The sequence below is a fragment of the Mobula hypostoma genome, chromosome 20, assembly GCF_963921235.1.
Source record: "Mobula hypostoma chromosome 20, sMobHyp1.1, whole genome shotgun sequence".
In the NCBI taxonomy this organism is placed as follows: domain Eukaryota; kingdom Metazoa; phylum Chordata; class Chondrichthyes; order Myliobatiformes; family Myliobatidae; genus Mobula; species Mobula hypostoma.
In genome coordinates this window covers 9,741,406-9,760,486 of record NC_086116.1, presented here as the reverse complement: position 1 = coordinate 9,760,486, position 19,081 = coordinate 9,741,406, and the positions used below count along the sequence as shown (strand labels likewise).

Sequence of the window (19,081 nt, the reverse complement as noted above, 5' to 3'; positions counted from 1 at the left end):
AAAAAGGATGGTACAGAATGATGAAAAGCTTAGTGTTGTGGAAACTGTGGGCCAAGGGCCTATATTCTCACATATCAAGTTACAGACTTGCATATAAAGTGATCTTGAACATATAGGTATAGGTTTGAGGTATGGACGGTAACACAATTTAACAGAGAAGATCAGGTGTGTCCCAGATCTCTGTTCTTCAGGTATTTGATGTCATGGATAGCAACTGTTTCAGGGGATGTTTACAAATTTGGCAGAAATGGGCTCTAGAGATATTGTGGGTCAGCAGCAGTGGGAATATGGTATCAGAGACTAGGGCCATGGAAGATACACTTGCAGTGAAATTGAATATATGATCATTCCTAAGTATGAAATGATGACATCACCAAATTGAAACAAGTCAGACATTTATCTAACTTCAGATTATGCAAAAAATCTACATACTTCTGGCAATTCTCATTTGAAATTAAATTTGTTTGATCAATGATGTATTCCGTATTAATAGTGAGCAGAAGAGGGTGGCAAGATTTGAGTATTTTTAATCCAGTTTCTTTCTTCACAATCTCAGTTTTAAGGAATCTTCACAAATTGTAGTATTGTACGGCAGTCAGAATTCTGGGAAACCTTGTGGAAGCATCAGTTATTTCCACATTTTACTCTGCATATCAAGCTCACTGAAAATTACTGTGCAAGAAGCCACACAACAAAGGAGACCTGCTTTGGGAGTACCAGGCATTTGCTTTTATTACAGGTAGACAATGGAAACAGGCTTTCAGCACCCCAGTCCATACCAACTCTCAAGCACCAATCTTTAACCTCACCTCAACCCATTTTATTCTCTCCACATGTCCAATAATTCTATCACACACCCATGCACTAGCAGCAATTTATATAATTAACCTTATGGCAAAATAAATTTAAATGCATTTAGTATAAAAATACTCATCCGCATCTTTTAACAGTTATTGTAAATGGAAAACATTCTTTCAGCAAGATTAAAAAACATCGTTGAGATAAAAGCCTTAGCGAATTCAGGGAGCATAACTAGTCATCAGAAAAAGGCCTATATCAGTTCCCAAAAATTATCACATTCTCCCACGTACATAAAAGCATTTTTATAAGATTAAGGCAAGTTAAGGCAAATTTAGTGGTCAATAACTGACCAGCACATCTTTGTGATGTGGTAGAGAATCAAAAGGCACGATGCAGAAAGCACCAGAAACCAGAACCTGGATGGCAAGGCAGCAGTACTGACTATGGTATCACCTTGCTATATCCAGTCCTGCGTTCGTGCACAATTTTGCATGCTTCCACACATGCACATAAAAGACCCTGGTCGCAACTCGAATCAGTCTTGAATGCCAACAGCATCTGCTGAATGCTTGAGCCTAGGTCAATAAAAAGATAAAATGCAGATGCTAGAAATTCAAAGCAACTCACACTAAATGCAGGGGGAACTCTGGCATCGATGGAGAGGAATAGACTGCTGGTTTTTGGCTGAGGCCGTTCATCAGGACTGGCATGGAAGGGGGAAAGAAGCCAGCATAAAAAGGTGTGGGGAGGGGAAGGAGAACAAGCTGGCCGGTGATAGATGAAACCAGATGAGGGGAAGGTGAGGGGGTGGGGGAGGTGGGGATGAAATATGAAGCAGGGAGGTGACAGGTTGAAACGGTAAAGGGCAGAAAAATTAATCTGGTGAGAGAAAGGTGGACGTGGGAGAAAGAGAAGGAAGGAGGGCACCAGAGGGAGGTGATGGGCGGGTGAGTAGGAGGAGGAAGTGGGGAGCAGAATGACAATGAAAGAAGAGAAGTGGAAGGGGAGAAATTTCTAAGGGGCCTGGATTTCCACTATTCTAAATGCCTAATTTCTTAGCCTGTCAATGAAAATGATTGAAGTGGGGCGGGGGGGGGGGGTAGTAGAGTAGGGATAAGAGAAGAAACCCAACATAGGCAAGGGTGAGAGGAGGCGTAGCAAATTTAAATGAATATGAAATGCTGTCATAGAGGTGTGTATATGAGATCTATGCATAATAAAAAGATGGGATTAATTGGACAAGTACTTTGTGGCCAGTATGGACACTATGAGTCAAATTGCTAGTTACTGCATTTAGAATGATGGCCATAGACCTATCCTACCCTGCCTCTGCTATTGTCTCAGCATCTCCCCTCCTACACCCTTCCCCGCTTCCTCTGGTTCTTAAAATTCACATTTTTACTTTTTTTGGCTTTCAGATGTTCTTCAGTACATTGAATGTCAGTGTTTTTAGATGCTGTGCTCTCTTCCTGGATCTCGGCTCTGTATTTTTCCATCAACACTGTCACGTAGTCAACAAATTCCTCCACGTCACGGATTCCATCCGAACTGCTGCAGATGTAGTCTGCCACGTCCCGAACTTGCGCTGCTGCATTATTTGAAACACCTCCAACGAAGGCATTCTTCAGGCACTCGCGATCAGAGACATCATTTCCTTTTGTGGGAAACCAAAGATTTGTCAGTGTTGGTATCTGCACCACACTGTCCTGTGAATTGAACATTTTAATCATAGCATAGTCTTCTTTGAGAGGACACATTCCTAGCATGGATCATCTTTCTCATTACATTTCTCTAGCCTCCAGATACACTTCTCTGGGAGCTGAGGTAGGTACTATATGTCTATGCAACACACACAAAATGCTGGAGGAACTCAGCAGGCCAGGCAGCATCTATGGAAAAAAGTACAGACGACGTTTTGGGCCGAGATCCTTATCCAGTCCTGCTGAGTTCCTCCAGCATTTTGTGTGTGTTGATCAGATTTCCAGCATCCGCAGATTTTCTCTTGTTACCGTATGTCTATTTTTGATTGAGATTCCACCAGCATGAGCTTTCTTTCCTCCTCTCATATCCTCTGCACCCCATGCCCCAACTCCAAGGGCACTGGGTATATTGGCAATGCCTTCTAATGGAGCACGTGCTGCAGACACAGGTAATTGATTTTACTTATTTTTATACAGCAACACAGGACAGATGGGCCCTTCCAGCCACAGCGCCCCAGCAACCCCTGACAAACCCAACGAGCCCAAACCTCATCATGGAACGATTTACAATGACCAGTTAGCCTACCAGGTAGGTCTTTGGTCTGTGGAAGGAAACTGGGTGGGAGGATGTACAGAGATTCCGTATTCCAGAATTCAAATCCAAACTCCGGAATGCCCCAAGCTGTAATAGTGTCATGCTAACAGCTACTCTACCATGGCACCCAGCTTAGCCAATCCAAAGCTGATGCTAATGCTCTACTCAATCCGTCTCCTACCCTTCCTCAATTTCCATCAGCATTTCTCCTGCACCTTCTTACCCAGCCTCCCATGAAATATGTTGCACCCTTCCAAACTTATTAACTATTGAGACTTCATTACTGTCTCCCCTGGAAGGATCAAGCTCCTGTCTAATACAAATACAATATGGCTTTTTAATACTTCAAGTGTGAATGTGATTCATTCAAAATCCCAATAATTATTCCTCAAGCACAATTTCCAGTGACAATCTAGCACACTTGTACGACTTTTACTAAAGACAGTGAGCTCAGTCATGTGGTAAAATCTGCTCAGTTCAAACATGCCCCAAGTAACCTCAGTAGACTTTAATACATCAATAGCTTGGAAAACATTACCGCCTATAATATAACCTGTGATACTATGACATTGATAAACCAGTTGGTATTTATACGAGGACAAAAACTTTCAACAAACCTATTAGCTTTTCTTTTGAGTCTAAAACTTGGTAAGATAAATAAGAGAACAAGTTAAGGTGGTATATTTGTAGGAAAAACTATTGTGACATTTTACTTAATGCCAGGAGACTGCAAAATGTCAATTAAGCTGCCCTTATGGACAACATCCACTAAAAGCAGGCAGACAGGAGCGACATAGGACACTTGGTTGACCAGGGCCACAGCAAACTGCTACTCAACATCAGTAAAACTAAAGAATGGATTGCTGTTTCCAGGAAGCGGGAGGAAGGTCTGCCTGCACCAGTTTTCATTGGGAGATCAGTAGCTTTAAATTCCTGGGCACTAACAAAATTGGATGACCTGTCCTGGGCCCAGCACATAGATGCCATCACAAGGAAGGACGGCTGATCTTTCCTTTCTAGGATCAAGTAAGTCTGGCACATCACCAGAAAGTCCAAACTCCATTAGATACAGAGTTGAAAGTATTCTGACTGGCTCCATCATGGCCTATTACGGCAATATGAATGTGCAGTGATGCAGAAAGCAGCAGGGAGGAGTGGACTCAGCCCTAATCACAGGTATATCACTCCTCACCAATCTAAGAGGCACTGCCTCAAACAGACAGCATCTATCAAAGAATCCCATGATCTGGGAAAATCCATCTTTTTGCAGCTCCCATCGGGCCAGAGGTTCAGTACCCTGAAATTCCACACTGCCAGGTTCAAGAATTCCCTTCAATCATTTGGCTCTTGAACCAAATGGCAGGTTCGTAATCACAACCTCAGTACAGTAACGCCATTGCACCATTACGGAGTTTTGTTCTGATTGTGATTGCTTTGCATAATTTATAGAATAACTTATGTTCAACTTGAGGTTTTACTTCTGAATGTTGTGTATCTACTGCTATGCATCCATGATGCTGATGCAAGTAAGTTTCTCTGTGCATTCATGTACTTGGGCATATGATAATAAACTCAATATGACTTAATCAAGCACTAACAGGGATGTTTTACTCCCATTATAAAATGGCTTTGTGATACTTCACATGGAGTCTTGATCTCCTTACCCAAGAAACAATTAACCTGCCATGGAACAAATGTATTAAACATTCACTGGACTGATTCCAGGAAAGGCTGTAGAATTTTATGAGAGAGATAGTGTCGACTTGACCTGTAATCTCTGGAGTTCAGAAGAAAGAGACAGGAACTCAATGAAGGATGCTTTAACTGGCTGTGGGTTACAGTAGGATGGTCTTAAAAAACTGGGGGGGGGTGGTCACAGTCCCAAGAAACAGAGTAAGACATTCAGAACCAAGATGGAACAGAAATTTCTTCACTTTGATGCTGAATCGAATGAATTCACATCACAGAAGACAGTGGAGACTCACGTACCAAATATATTTACAACAGTAGGTGGAACGATTTCTGAACAGAAAAAGGTGAGGACTGAATATATATCATCGAGACTGGGAAACAGCTCTAATCACATTGAATGGCAAAGCAGACTCTATGTGCTAAATGACAATCTCCTGCTATTTTTTAACATTTAATCGAGATAGACAAACCATTTACACTGGCTTTACAGTGTTTTAGGAAAGAAACACTTACCGAAGTAAGCCACATTCTGCCAACCAATGCCCATTTTCTTTATCCATTCTCCCACTGTCTTTTCCTTCAATTGTTTAGAATCAGCAATCAATTCTACCTGTCATCCACAGAACAAAGAACTACATCACATCTCATGAAACAAGGTAAGTTGCCCCTAATGTGTAGGGAAGTGGTGAATATGTGGGGGAATGAAAGGAAATGTGGGGAAAATAAAACAAAACTAGTATAAATGGTTGTCACCATGGACCAAGGAGTCTGTTTTCAATAAGGACAACTAACCAACAGTTCGATGAGCACTGCAACTTGAAGCAGTGCGTCCATTTGTTAGCGTAGCCAAACATTTTGGACATGGCCATTTTTGTTGCATTTTCTCACCTAATTCCAGGCACAACATTAAAAGTGATCATGTTTCTGAATTGACACCCTGAATCTGCATAGGTTTACAATTTGGGGAAAGTGAACTTTAAAGACCTGTAGAACACACAAATACAAAGTTGTCATTTTCACTGGGAGACCACAGTCAGTGCAGATAGGAATTAACATCTCCTCACTGAAAACCAACACCTTGAGGATGTGTACTTAGCCCATTGCTCTACTCTCTCTATACTCATGGCTGTGTGGCTAGAAACAGCTCAAATGCCATTGTAAATTTCCTAATGACACAACCGTTGTTGGCAGAATCACAGATGATGAGGAGATATACAGGAGAGAGAAGGATCAGCTGGTTGAATTGTGTCACAACAACCTTGTACTTGATATCAATAAGACCAAGGAATTGATTATGGATTTGAGAAAGGGGAAGTTGGGAGAACACATAGCGGTCTTCACTGAAGGATCAGCAATGGAAAGGGTGAGCAGATTCAGGTTCCTGTCAACATCTATCCTGGACCCAACGTATTGATGCAAGTACAAAGGCATGCCAGCTGCTATGCTTCTTTGGGAGTTTGGGGATTTTTGAGATGTCACCGAAGACTCCAGCAAATTTGTACAGATGTATTGCGACTGGCTGCATCACTATCTCGTATGGAGGCACCAAAGCACAGGATCAGAAAAAGATGCAGAGGATTGGAAACTCTGCCAGTCCAACATGAGCACTAACCTCCCCACCACTGGAGACATCTTGGAAAGGCAATGCCTTATGGCAGCATCCATCATGAAGAACACTCGCAATTTGGGACTTACCCTCTTCTCATTACTACCATCGGAAGGGAGGTACAGGATGCAGAAGACCTTACACTATCAGAATTCTGGACAATATATGGCTGTCATTTTGCACTGTTTAGTTTTTTATATATGCTTATTGCAACTTATAGTAACCTTTAATGGATTGCACTGCTTCCACAAAACAACAAATTTCACTATATGCAGTGATAATAAACTTAATTTTGATTCAGCATTACAGCTTTTTGTTCATGTGGGAACCAATGTATAACAAACCCCTTTATCCTTTTTCTTTCATTCTACTGAATTACATTTTGAGTCCATAATCAAAATTTTAATTTATCAAATGTACAAAGTAAAAAGATCCCCCGAGTATTCTAACTCTTCCACTCAATTGGTTACAATTGCTTTACCCACAGATCCCTCCTATCACAAGATAAATACTTCCAGATTGTGTACATGAGCAAAACCTGTTTCTATTTGCGGTCAAATGCCTTCTGGAAACTTATCCATTAAGCATCAGAGTTTTTCATAGAACAGTCCAATTAAAAAAAACTTACACATATGCTACTTTGCTTCATTTTTTTGATTTGTGGCATGTTTTTCAACTCATATCCACGAACTTGGCATTCACGCTTGAGCTCTGAGTCCAGAGAACAAACTACAAGTTTTACTTCATTCACTTTGCCAAAGTAACCATGCCTATCCGGAAAAGAAAAATAATATTCAGCTTACTAACAAAAACTTGGGTAGACAACCAGCAGAAATATTAAATATTATTAAGAGAACGTCATTCCTAATTCATAAGACCATAAGACAAGGGAGCAGAATTAGGCCATTTGGCCCATCGAGTCTGCTCTGCCATTCAGTCATGGCTGATGCTTTTTTCCCCTCCTTCTCCCCACTCCCCAGCCTTCTCCCCATAACCTTTGATACTGTGTCCCATCAAAAACCCATCAAGCTCTGCCTTCAATACATCCAATGACCTGGCTTCCACAGGTGCCTGTAGTAACAAATTCCACAAATACACCACCCTCTGTATTTGTGGAATTTGTTACCAATTCTGGCTAAAGAAATTTCTCCACACCCCTGTTTTAAATAGACACCCCTCTATCTTAAGGCTATGCCCTCTTGTACTAGACTCCCCCACCATGGGAAACATCCTTTCCACATCTACTCTGTCTAGACCTTTCAACATTCGAAACGTTTCAATGAGATCCCCCCTCGTCCTTCTAAATTCCAGCGTGTACAGACCCAGAGCCATCAAATGTTCCTCGTATGATAACCCTTTCATTCCTGGAATCATCCTTGTGAACCTCCTCTGAACCCTCTCCAATGCCAGCACATCTTTTCTTAGATGAGGAGCCCATAACTGTTCACAATACTCAAGACAAGACCTCACCAGTGCCTTACAAAGCCTCAGCATCACATCACTGCTCTTGTATCCTAGACCTCTTGAACCGAATGCTAACATTGCATTTGCCTTCCTCACCACCAGCTCTACCGGCAAGTTAACCATTAGCGTGTCTGCATAAGGACTTCCAAGTCCCTTCTCAGATTGTTGGATTTTCTTCCCATTTAAAAAATAGTCTGCACACTTATTTCTACTACCAAAGTGCATGACCAGCATTGCCCAACACTGTATTTCATTTACCACTTTCTTGCCCATTTTCCTAATCTAAGTCCTTCTGCATCCTACCTATTTCCTCAACACTACCTGCCCCTCCACCAAGCTTCATACCATCTGCACCTTGGCAATAAAGCCATCTATTTCATCATGTAAATCACTGATATACAGCATAAGTAAAAAGAAGTGGCCCCAACACTGACCCCTGTGGAACACTACTAGTCACTGGCAGTTAATCAGACAAGGATCTTTCCGCTCTCACTTGCTGCCTTTTACCAATCAGCCAATTCTCTTACCATGCTAGTATTTTCCTGTAATACCATGGGCTCTTAACTTGGTAAGCAGCCTCATGTGTGGCAACTTGTCAAAGGCCTTCTGAAGGTCCAAATATACAACATCCACTGCATTCCTTTATCTATCCTACATGTAATCTCCTCAAAGAATTCCAACAGGTTCATCAGGTAAGATTCTCCCTTAAGGAAACCATGCTGACTTTGTCCCATCTTGTCCTGTGTCACCCAGTTCTCCATAACCTCATCCTTAACAACTGACTCCAACATCTTCCGAATCACTGAGGTCAGGCTACCTGGTCTATAATTTCCTTTCTGCTACCTTCCTTCTTTCTTAAACAGTGGAGTGATATTTGCAATTTTCCAGTCCTCTGGCACCATGCCCGAGTTCAACGCTTTTTGAAATATCACTACTAATGCCTAAACAATCTCTAACGCTACCTCTTTCAGAATCCTAGGGTGAAGTTCATCTGATCCAGATGACTTATGTACACTTAGGTCTGTCGGCTTTTTGAGCACCTTCTCCCTTGTAATAGTAACTGCACTCACTTTTCTTCCCTCACACCCTTTAACATCTGGCACACTGCTAGTATCTTCTATAGTAAAAACTGATGTAAGATATTCATTCAGTTCATCTGCCATCTCCTTGTTGCTGTTATTACTTCTCCGGCTTCATTTTCTGGCAGTCCTACATCCACTCTCAGCTCTCTTTCTTTTACATACTTGAAAAAGCTTTTACTTTCCACTTCAATATTGATTGCCAGCTTGCATTAATATTTCATATTTTCCCTCCTAACAATTCTTTATTTGCTCTCTGTAGGTTTTTAAAAGCTTCCCAATCCTCTATCTTCTTATTATTCTTTTCTTTGTTGTATGCCCTCTGTCTTGCTTTTACATTAGCTTTGAATTTCTTTGCCGGCCACGGTTGTACTATTACACCACTTGAGTATTACTTTGTTTTTGGAGTACATCAATCCTGCACCTCCCTCATTTTTCCCAGAAAATCACACCATTGCTGCTCTGCTGTCATCCCTGTCAGGATATTCTTCCAATTTACTTTGGTCAACTCCTCACTCATACCACCGTAATTTCCTTTACTCCACCGAAATACTACTACGTCAGACTTTACTTTATCCCTATCAAATTTCAAGTCGAACTCTCATATTATGATCACTGCCTCCGAACGGTTCTTTTACCTTAAGCTCCCTAATCACCCTCAGTTCATTACATAACACCCAGTCCAGTATCGCTGATACCCTAGTAGGCTCAACAACAAACTGCTCGAAAAAGCCATCTCGTAAGCATTCAACAAACTCACTCTCTTGAGATCCAATACCAACCTGCATGATTAAATCTCCCACAACAATCATAACATTGCCCTTTTTTCATGCTTTTTCTATTTTCCATTGTAATCTGTGGTCCACATCTCAGCTACTGTTGGGAGGCCTGTATATAACTGCCATCAGGGTCCTTTTACCCTTGCAGCTTTTTAACTCAACCCACAAGGATTCAACATCTTCCAATCCGATGTCAGATCTTTCTACTGATTTGATGCCATTCTTTACTAGCAGAGCCACGCCACACCCCGCCCAACTTCCCATCCCTCCGATACAATGTGTAACTTCTCTATCTACAAACAGAAGATTGCTCCTTCCCCAAAGGCATCTCAAAGCAGTTCAGTAACATCTGTAACAGGAATTAAATACTTCACTTAACTACTTAAAATATTCACAGTGCACACAGATGCAGGGTACTGCAACTGTATGTGTTAAATTTACCTTCTCATTCTTTGCTCAGCAACAGGCCAGTCGAGGTCTACATCAATATCCACACAGTGCTCTGGCTTCATCACATAGTAAGCCATTTTAGCACCCTAGGTAGAAAGAAGGGAGAAATGTTATCACAAAATCAATGTTGTAAAGCCTTTTCCTGAAGTAACTATCTTTTTCTTGTTACACTTAGCCAGCCGGTGGTCTAGTGGCATCAGCACTGGACTTTACGGCAAATCGTCCAGAGTTTGAATACGGCTGGCTCCTTGCACGCTTTCTATCTGTGCTGGGTTGAGCATCAAGCGATCTAGTGAAAAAACAGTCAATTGCTACGGGAACGGCAAAAATGTCGCCTGATAAGCCACAATGCACAAAAAGGAACAACGACTTGCTGTGCTAAGACAAAATTCTTCACAGCAAATTCCCTTAAAAAGAAAATCACTTCAAAATCCATCTTGGGAAGTAAATTTCCCTTGATTAGTGAAAGGGACTTTTCAGTGATCTCGTGTCTTTCATTCAGCCTTCTGCACTTTCTGCAAGCTAGTTTTATGCTGATTTCCAAAGGCCTTTGTCTCAGCTATCCACATCCCTCCAGACCAAGGGTTCCCAACCTAGGGTTCACAGACCCCTTGCTTAATGGCATTGGCCCATGGCATAAAAAAGGCCAGGAACCCCTGCTCCAGACCCCGCACGACTCAGAATTTTGAACAATTAATCATGTAGCGGGGATGAAATTTTCCTTTGCAAAGGAAAAGTGTAGCAGTTCATTTCTACACATCAAGCTTCCACAAGTTGAAATGTGATAGTGACCAAATTGTTGGAGAGAAAGCAACTTTAAGATCAGAGATTACAGGAGTAGCAGCCGGTAATATTAAACATCAGGTTCAAATAATCTTTAGCAGTAAGGAACACACAATACTTCACTTTGAAATTACAAGAACAGTCGAGTAAACCACAAAATTCTCTGCAAAAAGAGCAGGCTCACAGCTGGAGCCTGATCGGCATTTTGGAATTTTCGAAACTTTTGTTCTCACTTCGATAAAGGTACTGAGTTAAGTAATATGACACCCAACAATACTGTAATCAGCCAATAGCCCTAGAACATCCCTGACTTTTGTGCCATTATAAACCACACTGAGAAACAGACAAATATCTGTTAACTAGGCTACATTGAAAGCCCCAGCACATGTTCAGGAGAGGGTCATCACCCTCCATCTTGCCACTCAACAGACTATTGTAGGCATACTTCTTTTGTCAATCAATGCCTGTCACCTACAGAGCCATCCATCTACAATATAGCAAAGAAAAGCTCTATTAGGTATCTGAATTCTCAACTGAAATATTTCAGAGATAGTCAATTGAGATATGCTCCTCATGTAAATACACAGTACTATAAGAACACCTCCAAAAACATTGAAATAAAGAATGCTATTGGTGTGTTTAATGAGCATTAAACATTAATGCCCATTGAGTTTAAAGCTTTACCATATCTCAGCATATCTGCAGGTTGTGCTGAATAATATTCTTTTATTTTAAATCTTTTTTATTAATTATTATTGAAAAACAACAGAGAAAAATACATCAAAATAATCATATCCATATGTAGAATAAGAGTTAAACTATCAACCAAACTGAACAGTATATCAATAATAATAAAAAAACAAAATGTTAAAGCTTTTTTTTGGAAAAAAGAAAGAAAAAAGAGCCCCTACTAACTAAAACAAAAAAAACTATTAACAAAAAAAACGGGGAAAAAAAACCATTTGGAGCACAAACCCGGAGCTGTACGCCATACAAGTTTCCATAAAAAAAAGACATCAATCCACTAACCAAATCCATATATCCAAGCATCGGAAAAGGACCACCTTTATTAACTCAAATCAAATGATAATAACGGGCAAAAGAACCCCACCTTTTCTCAAAGTCAAATCTAGGATCAAAAGTTCGACTTCTAACTTTTTCCAAACTAAGACATAACATCACCTGAGAGAACCATTGTATCAAAGTGAGAGCAGAGGCATCTTTCCATTTCAATAAAATAGCCCTTCTAGCCAATAATGTGACAAATGCAATTATGTATTGGTCTGATGAAGAAATACCATGAATATGTTGAGGAATTATACCAAACAAAACTGTCAATTTATTAGGTTGTAAATTGATTTTTAAAGCTTTAGAAATTGTAGAAAAAATAGATTTCCAAAATTGTTTCAATACAGAACACCACCAAAACATATGTGTCAATGTAGCTATCTCAGTTTTGCATCTATCACACTGACTATTTACATTAAGAAATATTTTAGACAATCTCTCCTTTGTCAAATAATAACGATGTACAATTTTAAATTGAATTAGAGAATGACTGGCACAAATCAAAGAAGAGTTAATCAGCTTCAACATTCACAACCAATTCTCTGTTATCAAGGTCATGTTAAGCTCTCTTTCCCAAACTTGCTTAACCTTAAGTAAAGGATAATTATACTGTTGTAATAGTAAATTATAAATTTTCCCAATAAAACCTTTCACTAAAGGATTTATTTTTAAAATAATGTCTAACAGGTCAGAATCTTGTATATATGGAAAATTACTTAAATATTCTTGTAAAGATATTGCAAGAAATGTGAGTGCGAGAGAGAATATTTAGTTACTAATTGCTCAAAAGACATCAATCAAATTTCTTGAAACAGATCCATGAAGGAATAAACTCCTTTATTCCTCCAAAGAAAAAAGGTAGGATGACTAAGTCAAGGTTTAAATAAATAGTATCCATAAATTAAACTAAAAAGGTTAAATTTTTTAAGATTAAAAAACTTACAAAACTGGTACCAGATTCGTAATGATTGATTAATCATAGGATTTATATTTAGAATAGAAATTTTGGCTAATTGTACAGGTAAAGGAGCTCCTAATAACGAAGTGAAATGAAATTGTTTCACAATTTTCAATTCCAGATCAATCCAAGGTGTTGTTCCTTTTTATCAGTCCAACATAACCAAGAACACACATAACATATATTAACCGCCCAATAATACATTCTTAAATTAGGCAAAGTAAGACCTCCATCCTTTTTTAATTTTTGTAAATGACATTTTCCAATTCTTGGTCTTTTATTACTCCAAACAAAAGATGAAATAATAGAGTCAACCTGATTAAAAAACGTGTTAGTTAGAAAAATAGGAATATTTTGAAGTACATATAAAAATTTTGGTAAAATCATCATTTTAACTGCATGAATTCGACCTGCTAACGAAAGTGTAAGTGGATTCCATCTAGAAAAAAAATTGCTTCATAAAATCCACTAAGGGAACTAAATTAGCTCTATAAAGGTCTCCATAATTTTTAGTGATGATAATACCTAAATATTTAAAAGAATCCGTAACTTTTAAAGGAATGTCATCATATATAGAAGCAGAATCATTTAAAGGAAATAATTCACTTTTATGCAGGTTTAATTTATATCCTGAAAACAATCCAAATTCATTTAATAATTTCAATAAACTAGGAATAGATTCTTCGGGATTCGAAACATAAACCAAAAGATCATCCGCATAAAGGGAGATCTTATGAATAGTCCCATTTATAGAAATTCCTTGAATATTTTTAGCTTCACGAAGTGCAATAGCCAAAGGTTCCAACATCTTTTTCTTTTATATTCTTTTATATTTACAGCTCGTCTCCACATAGCTCACTTGAAATCATGGATGCAAGCTAATTTTTTTTCCTTAACATCTTCACTTCCAGTTTCAAGGTAAAGGAGAGGAGAGTCCAGACAGCACATCACACCAAAGCTGCACCTTTTCCAAGTGCACATCCAACTATATCACAAACAGAAAGCATTCAAACCTTTGAGCAGTACAACAGGGTGGAGGATAATAAAGCTGTACTTCAATATCCTTTGTCTTGTGCCCAAAGAAAATCAGTTGCCATGAAATAGATCAAAGGTCAAATTGTTCCTAGTAAAGTTCATTCGTGGATATTTTATACGTGTCACAAACCTGGTGCAATCCTTTCCTAAGTAATGCTGTAGTAGTAAAATAAAACGATCCATTTTCACAGAGCTCTCCAGGCCAGTCTCTTCTTCGTGGTTTCTTATTTGGATCAAAGTTCAAAGGTCTTGTCATCTCATTTCCTGCAAGATAACCAAGTTAGCAGTTTGAAGGAATTTCTCCTTTGACTGTACTTCAATAGGGGGGAAAAAAACAAAACAAAGTAATTACTGCAGGCATACATGCACGTCCTTACACTATCTAACTACTAATGTGAGACACAAGACATTCTTTCTTCCAATACTGTTCAGCCTACACACACAACTCCCTGGTACTTTTACGTCTATAAAGATGAACTCTTGGTGAATGATGAAGAGAAACTCAATCTCTCAATCTTTCTTGTCCACCTGCACTGCCCTTCTTCTGTAACTGCACCAGTCCTTGCATTCTTGCCTCAATTGGTTTAATATTGCTACATGTATCAACTGTTATGTACCCCTAGGGTTCATTTTTTTCTGTGGACCGTCACTTTAAAGCGCCGAGAGAATGAGACTGACTTTTGGATTTCTACTGACCACAAAATTGCTTGGTTACTATAGTGAGAGAGGTGGGGTTATTTGATGGACAATGAATGTTTACGGCTTCTCATGGTTTGTTTTGAATAAGCAGGGTCAGATTTTACAGACACACAAAGGGAGACACATGCTCAGAGTCAAGACGGATTCGGTCAATGGAAGACACCAGTAAGCCAGTCGCTGGTTTAAACTTTCAGTAACCCAAAAGGGGTGAGTTGAGATTGATCCAGAGTATTGATAAATGACTGTCATAAATTGCTGCATCTAGAAGCACTTGCAGAGAGGGGAGAGAAAGGTTTGAAACAGAAGAAACCTAGTGACAAAAAGGTCGCTGTTTGGACTCTCTCCAGGCAGCCCATAAGGGGTGAGTTTGATTGCATTTGAATACGAAAGTGTGATTGTCACATAGTTAATCCACAGGAGTGGGTGCTCTGGTGAAGGGAAAACCTTTGTGAATACCACATGTGTGTTTACCCTTGTCTGGGTGTGGTAGTTCACTGAAAAAGGAACCCCTGTGGCAAATCACTGTTGGAGTTATTTCGTATGTCGTGGAACTGGATAAGTGGCTATCACGTTGAGTGGTTGGGGTAACCTTGTGGAATCTACCGGTGTGTCTACCCTTGCCTGGGTGGTAGTTCTCCCTGGAAGAGGGTCCCCTTTGTGATAAGCTACTGTTGGTGATAATCCATACATGGATTCAGTTTGAGTATCCTGTGGCCACCACTTTGGGATGACCCGTAGCTGAATTCGGGTGTGGTACCACTTGTGTTGAAAGGATATTCGTTGAAGATCACTGTTGGTGATACTTCGTGTGTGGAGTGGAACAACTTCGGAGATAAAACCTACTGCTATTGTTATTTTGTACTGCCGACGTGGAATCTGTGGAATATCGACGTAATTGCCTTCTCAAAACATTCGCCTTTGGATTACAAATATCTCGCATTAATTAACCTGAGGATTGAACTGAACTCTCTTACATACCATCGTAAGACTGTAACTCTTGCCACCTGAGCTTGAATAAGTTTGGGAACTTTATCTATACACCTATCTATGCATAACACTGCTAACTTTTGATCACCTGGTTAAGTTACTGTATTTAGTAGTTACTAGTAACGATAATGGATTTTAACATCAAAACCAGACTCCAGGTGTGTTCTATTGCTGCTGATACTTTTACAGGGTTGTGTGTACATGACACAAGGCACAATGAAAAATTTTGTTTTGCATGTTATCCATACAGATCATTCCACAAGAACAATATATAAAGGAGTACAAAGAAAAGTCTAATAACAGTGGGACGAAAGATGTGGAAGTCTGGTGGAACGTGATTTCAGGCTTTTCTTTGTATCTTCTGTCTGACAGGAGAGAAGGGAGAATGTCTGGGGTGGGAGAGGTCCTAGATTATTTTGGAATGGTCTGTCTGAGTGGCATGCAAAACAAAGGTTTGCCACTGTATCTCAGTACATCTGAGAATGATAAATCAATTGTTCTTCTCTGGAATCTTCCATCAATTTTCTTCATGCATTCCTCCACAAGTTCTTAGCTTCCCAAATTCATCCTCTTCCTACTAATATCCTGAGAACAAACACATGCAGCGGTTAGCTCTGCAGCTCCTGGAGTCGCAACTACCTTAGTTCAACATTCTTCCTTTCAGTTCTCAGAAAAGGTTCAATTTCATTTCCTCAGCGTCACCACCTTCTCCACAATAACTGCTTCCACACCGGTGCTCCTGTTGTTTTCCATTATTCTTCACCGAGGATTCTGTACCCCTGAAGCCGGACGAATCTTTAACTGACACCATACCATTTCAATCATGTCTGCTCTCACTTTCAGAAATCTTCAAATAGACATTAAGATGAAGACCTAGAAGTGAAATGGCATCTCCAGTGGGAATGTGTTCAAGCAAGCAAGGTATAAATGTCACAGACAAGATAAGGATAATAGATGAGAAACCAGAGAAAGAGAAGATTCACCCCAGCTCTACCTATCGACTCTTAGGTTTAGACCCAAGGGGCATGAGTGCAGCTCCAATAAACTGCAGGAGACCAGACTCTATCTTAGATGTAGCAGTTCACTTAAGTGGTATCCCACTCATCAATCCCTCTTTCTACCACTGATGGGCTATGGTTTTCAAGCATAATCCTCTTAAAAGTGCACTGCAAGTAATTGCCTATTCTACTCAAGTGATGTAAAGAAAAAACTAAAAAATTGATTCCTCCTTGGTATATACAAAAATGTGTAACACAAAATGGAAGTTTGTAAGACAAAATGCTGTGAAGGAATGTGGGAATATTTTGAGAAAGTAAAAGACCACAGCAAGTGCTTTGAGAACTAACATAAATACCAGTCTACAGCTCAGAGTTGCTGATAAAAAATATGTTTGCCTGGGAAGGAAAAATTATTGTGCAGTACCACCAGGTATCGGTCCATGGGGAAGTACTAGGGAAAGGGGTTTTTGAAGGGTATTAAAAAAAAGGGACAATTTCTTTGTGCAAGGGAGAACCTTCTCTTAGGTTGGGTCAAAAATATTGCTAAGAGACAGAGACAGATAAAAAGACATCAAGAAGGGGAGGGTGTATAGCTTGGCTCAGTGACTGATTTACAAGTATTATCTTGTTTCTTTTACTAACTCATTAAGCATTTTTCTTTCTGTATTTTATTCTTTATATTGCTCTAATAAAGTAATTGCTTATAACTTTGAATATGCATACAGTACCTCTTTGCTTATGGTCGCCTCTTGCTGCTGAATCAGAAAGAAGAACAAAGGATGAATTTCAGAATATTTTCAATGCAGATAGCACACCCAAATCTATAAACACCATCAGCAAAGTAAAACTTAGGCCAACAAAAAAACATCCTGAGGTACATTTTTAGTTTAACACCACCCCGCCCCACCCCCTGGGAAAGCAACATTTTAATGTAGTTTTATTGTTTTAGATCACTAATTGCAGTGATTTTGTGAACTTCATCTGCTAATTTGCCCTTCCTTTCTACAAGTACACTGCAGCAAGATGATAAGGTGTTTCTTAACAGTCCCTCAAGACAGTTTACTTGTCTTTAATTAGAGATTACTAAAATTGTAACTTTGCCAGTGATATTTGCGTCCCATGAAGCACCAAGAATAAAGTTACCCATTACGCCTGTGGACCAGGGTGACCATGGCATCAAATTGCTACCTGGTTTGATCAGCTAGGTAAGAGGGCAAATGGCATTCAATTCAGACTAGTGTGAGGTGTTTCATTTTGGGAAGTCAATCCAGGGTAGGACTTTCACAGTGGACAATAGGACCCTGGGGAATTTGAAAATAATGGCACCCAGGTGTACAAGTACTAAGCCCCCTAAAAGTAGCTTCATGGGTGGACAGTGGTGAAGTGAGCTATTACACGCTGGAGTTAATCAGTAAGGGCAGAGAATAAGAGATGGGATGTTACGTTCCAGTTACTCAAGACATTGGTGAGGTTTCACCTGGAGTATACTATACCATTTTCATTACCTTGTTATAGAAATGACATTATTAAGCTGGAAAAAAAAGGCAAAGGTTTACAAGTGTTGTCAGGCCTGAGTTTTACTGAGAGTATGGACACTCTCAGACTTTATTCCCTGAAGTATAAGAGACTGAGTGGTCACTTTCTAGAGGGACATTTTTTTATCCACCCACCACCCAAAATGTTAAAGAAAAAGCAATCAACCTGCACTTTTCTATCTGTAACTATAAGCATGAACATACTAATCAAGAGAATGCACAATCTGTTTGGCAGGACCCTGTTAGCTGGTAGGGATGGTCATGTCATGTGAGTGAATGATCAAGAATAACAACTCTCAGTCTCCTTCTGCCAGTCTCTTAAATTTACATACAGAGAACATAGAAATTTACAGCACATTACAGGCCCTTTGGCCCACGATGTTGTGCTGACCATGTAACCTACTCTAGAAGCTGCCTAGAATTTCCCTAGCGCATAGCCCTTTATTATCCTAAGCTCCATGTATCTATCTGAGAGTCTCTTAAGAGACCCTATTGTATCCACCCACTTCCATTGCCGCCACCAACAGTGCATTCCACACACCCACCACTCTCTGTGTGTGAAAAACTTACCCCTGACATCTCCTCGGTACCTATTTCCAAGCACTTTAAAACTGTGCCCCCTTGTGTTAGTCATTTCAGCCCGAAGAAAAAGCCTCTGACTATCCACACGATCAATACCCCTCATCACCTTACACACCTCTATCAATTCACCTCTCATCCTCCGTTGCTCCAAGGAGAAAAGGCCAAGTACATTCAATCTACTCTCTTAATGTATGCCCTCCAATCCAGGCAACATCCTTGTAAATCTCCTCTGCGCTCTCTCTTTAGTATCCACATCCTTCCTGTAGTGAG

The 19,081-nt window shown here is 39.8% G+C and overlaps 1 protein-coding gene across 2 annotated transcripts in view; it reads right to left on the bottom strand.

Moving 5' to 3' along the window:
- Positions 1 to 534: 534 nt before the first annotated feature.
- Positions 535 to 19,081, bottom strand: part of LOC134359320 (N-acylneuraminate cytidylyltransferase-like) — a 28,179-nt gene continuing 9,632 nt past the window's right edge. The window contains exons 4-9 of one of the 2 annotated variants that reach the window (XM_063072371.1): positions 17,423 to 17,446; positions 14,141 to 14,274; positions 10,158 to 10,252; positions 7,023 to 7,164; positions 5,302 to 5,398; positions 535 to 2,455 (exon numbers count right to left, since the gene is read on the bottom strand). In XM_063072371.1, the coding sequence (XP_062928441.1) occupies positions 2,157 to 2,455; positions 5,302 to 5,398; positions 7,023 to 7,164; positions 10,158 to 10,252; positions 14,141 to 14,274; positions 17,423 to 17,446 (791 nt within the window). In that variant the 3' untranslated portion in view covers positions 535 to 2,156. Of the gene's footprint in view, positions 2,456 to 5,301; positions 5,399 to 7,022; positions 7,165 to 10,157; positions 10,253 to 14,140; positions 14,275 to 17,422; positions 17,450 to 19,081 lie in introns of both variants that reach the window. The other variant, XM_063072370.1, reaches the window with a different exon arrangement.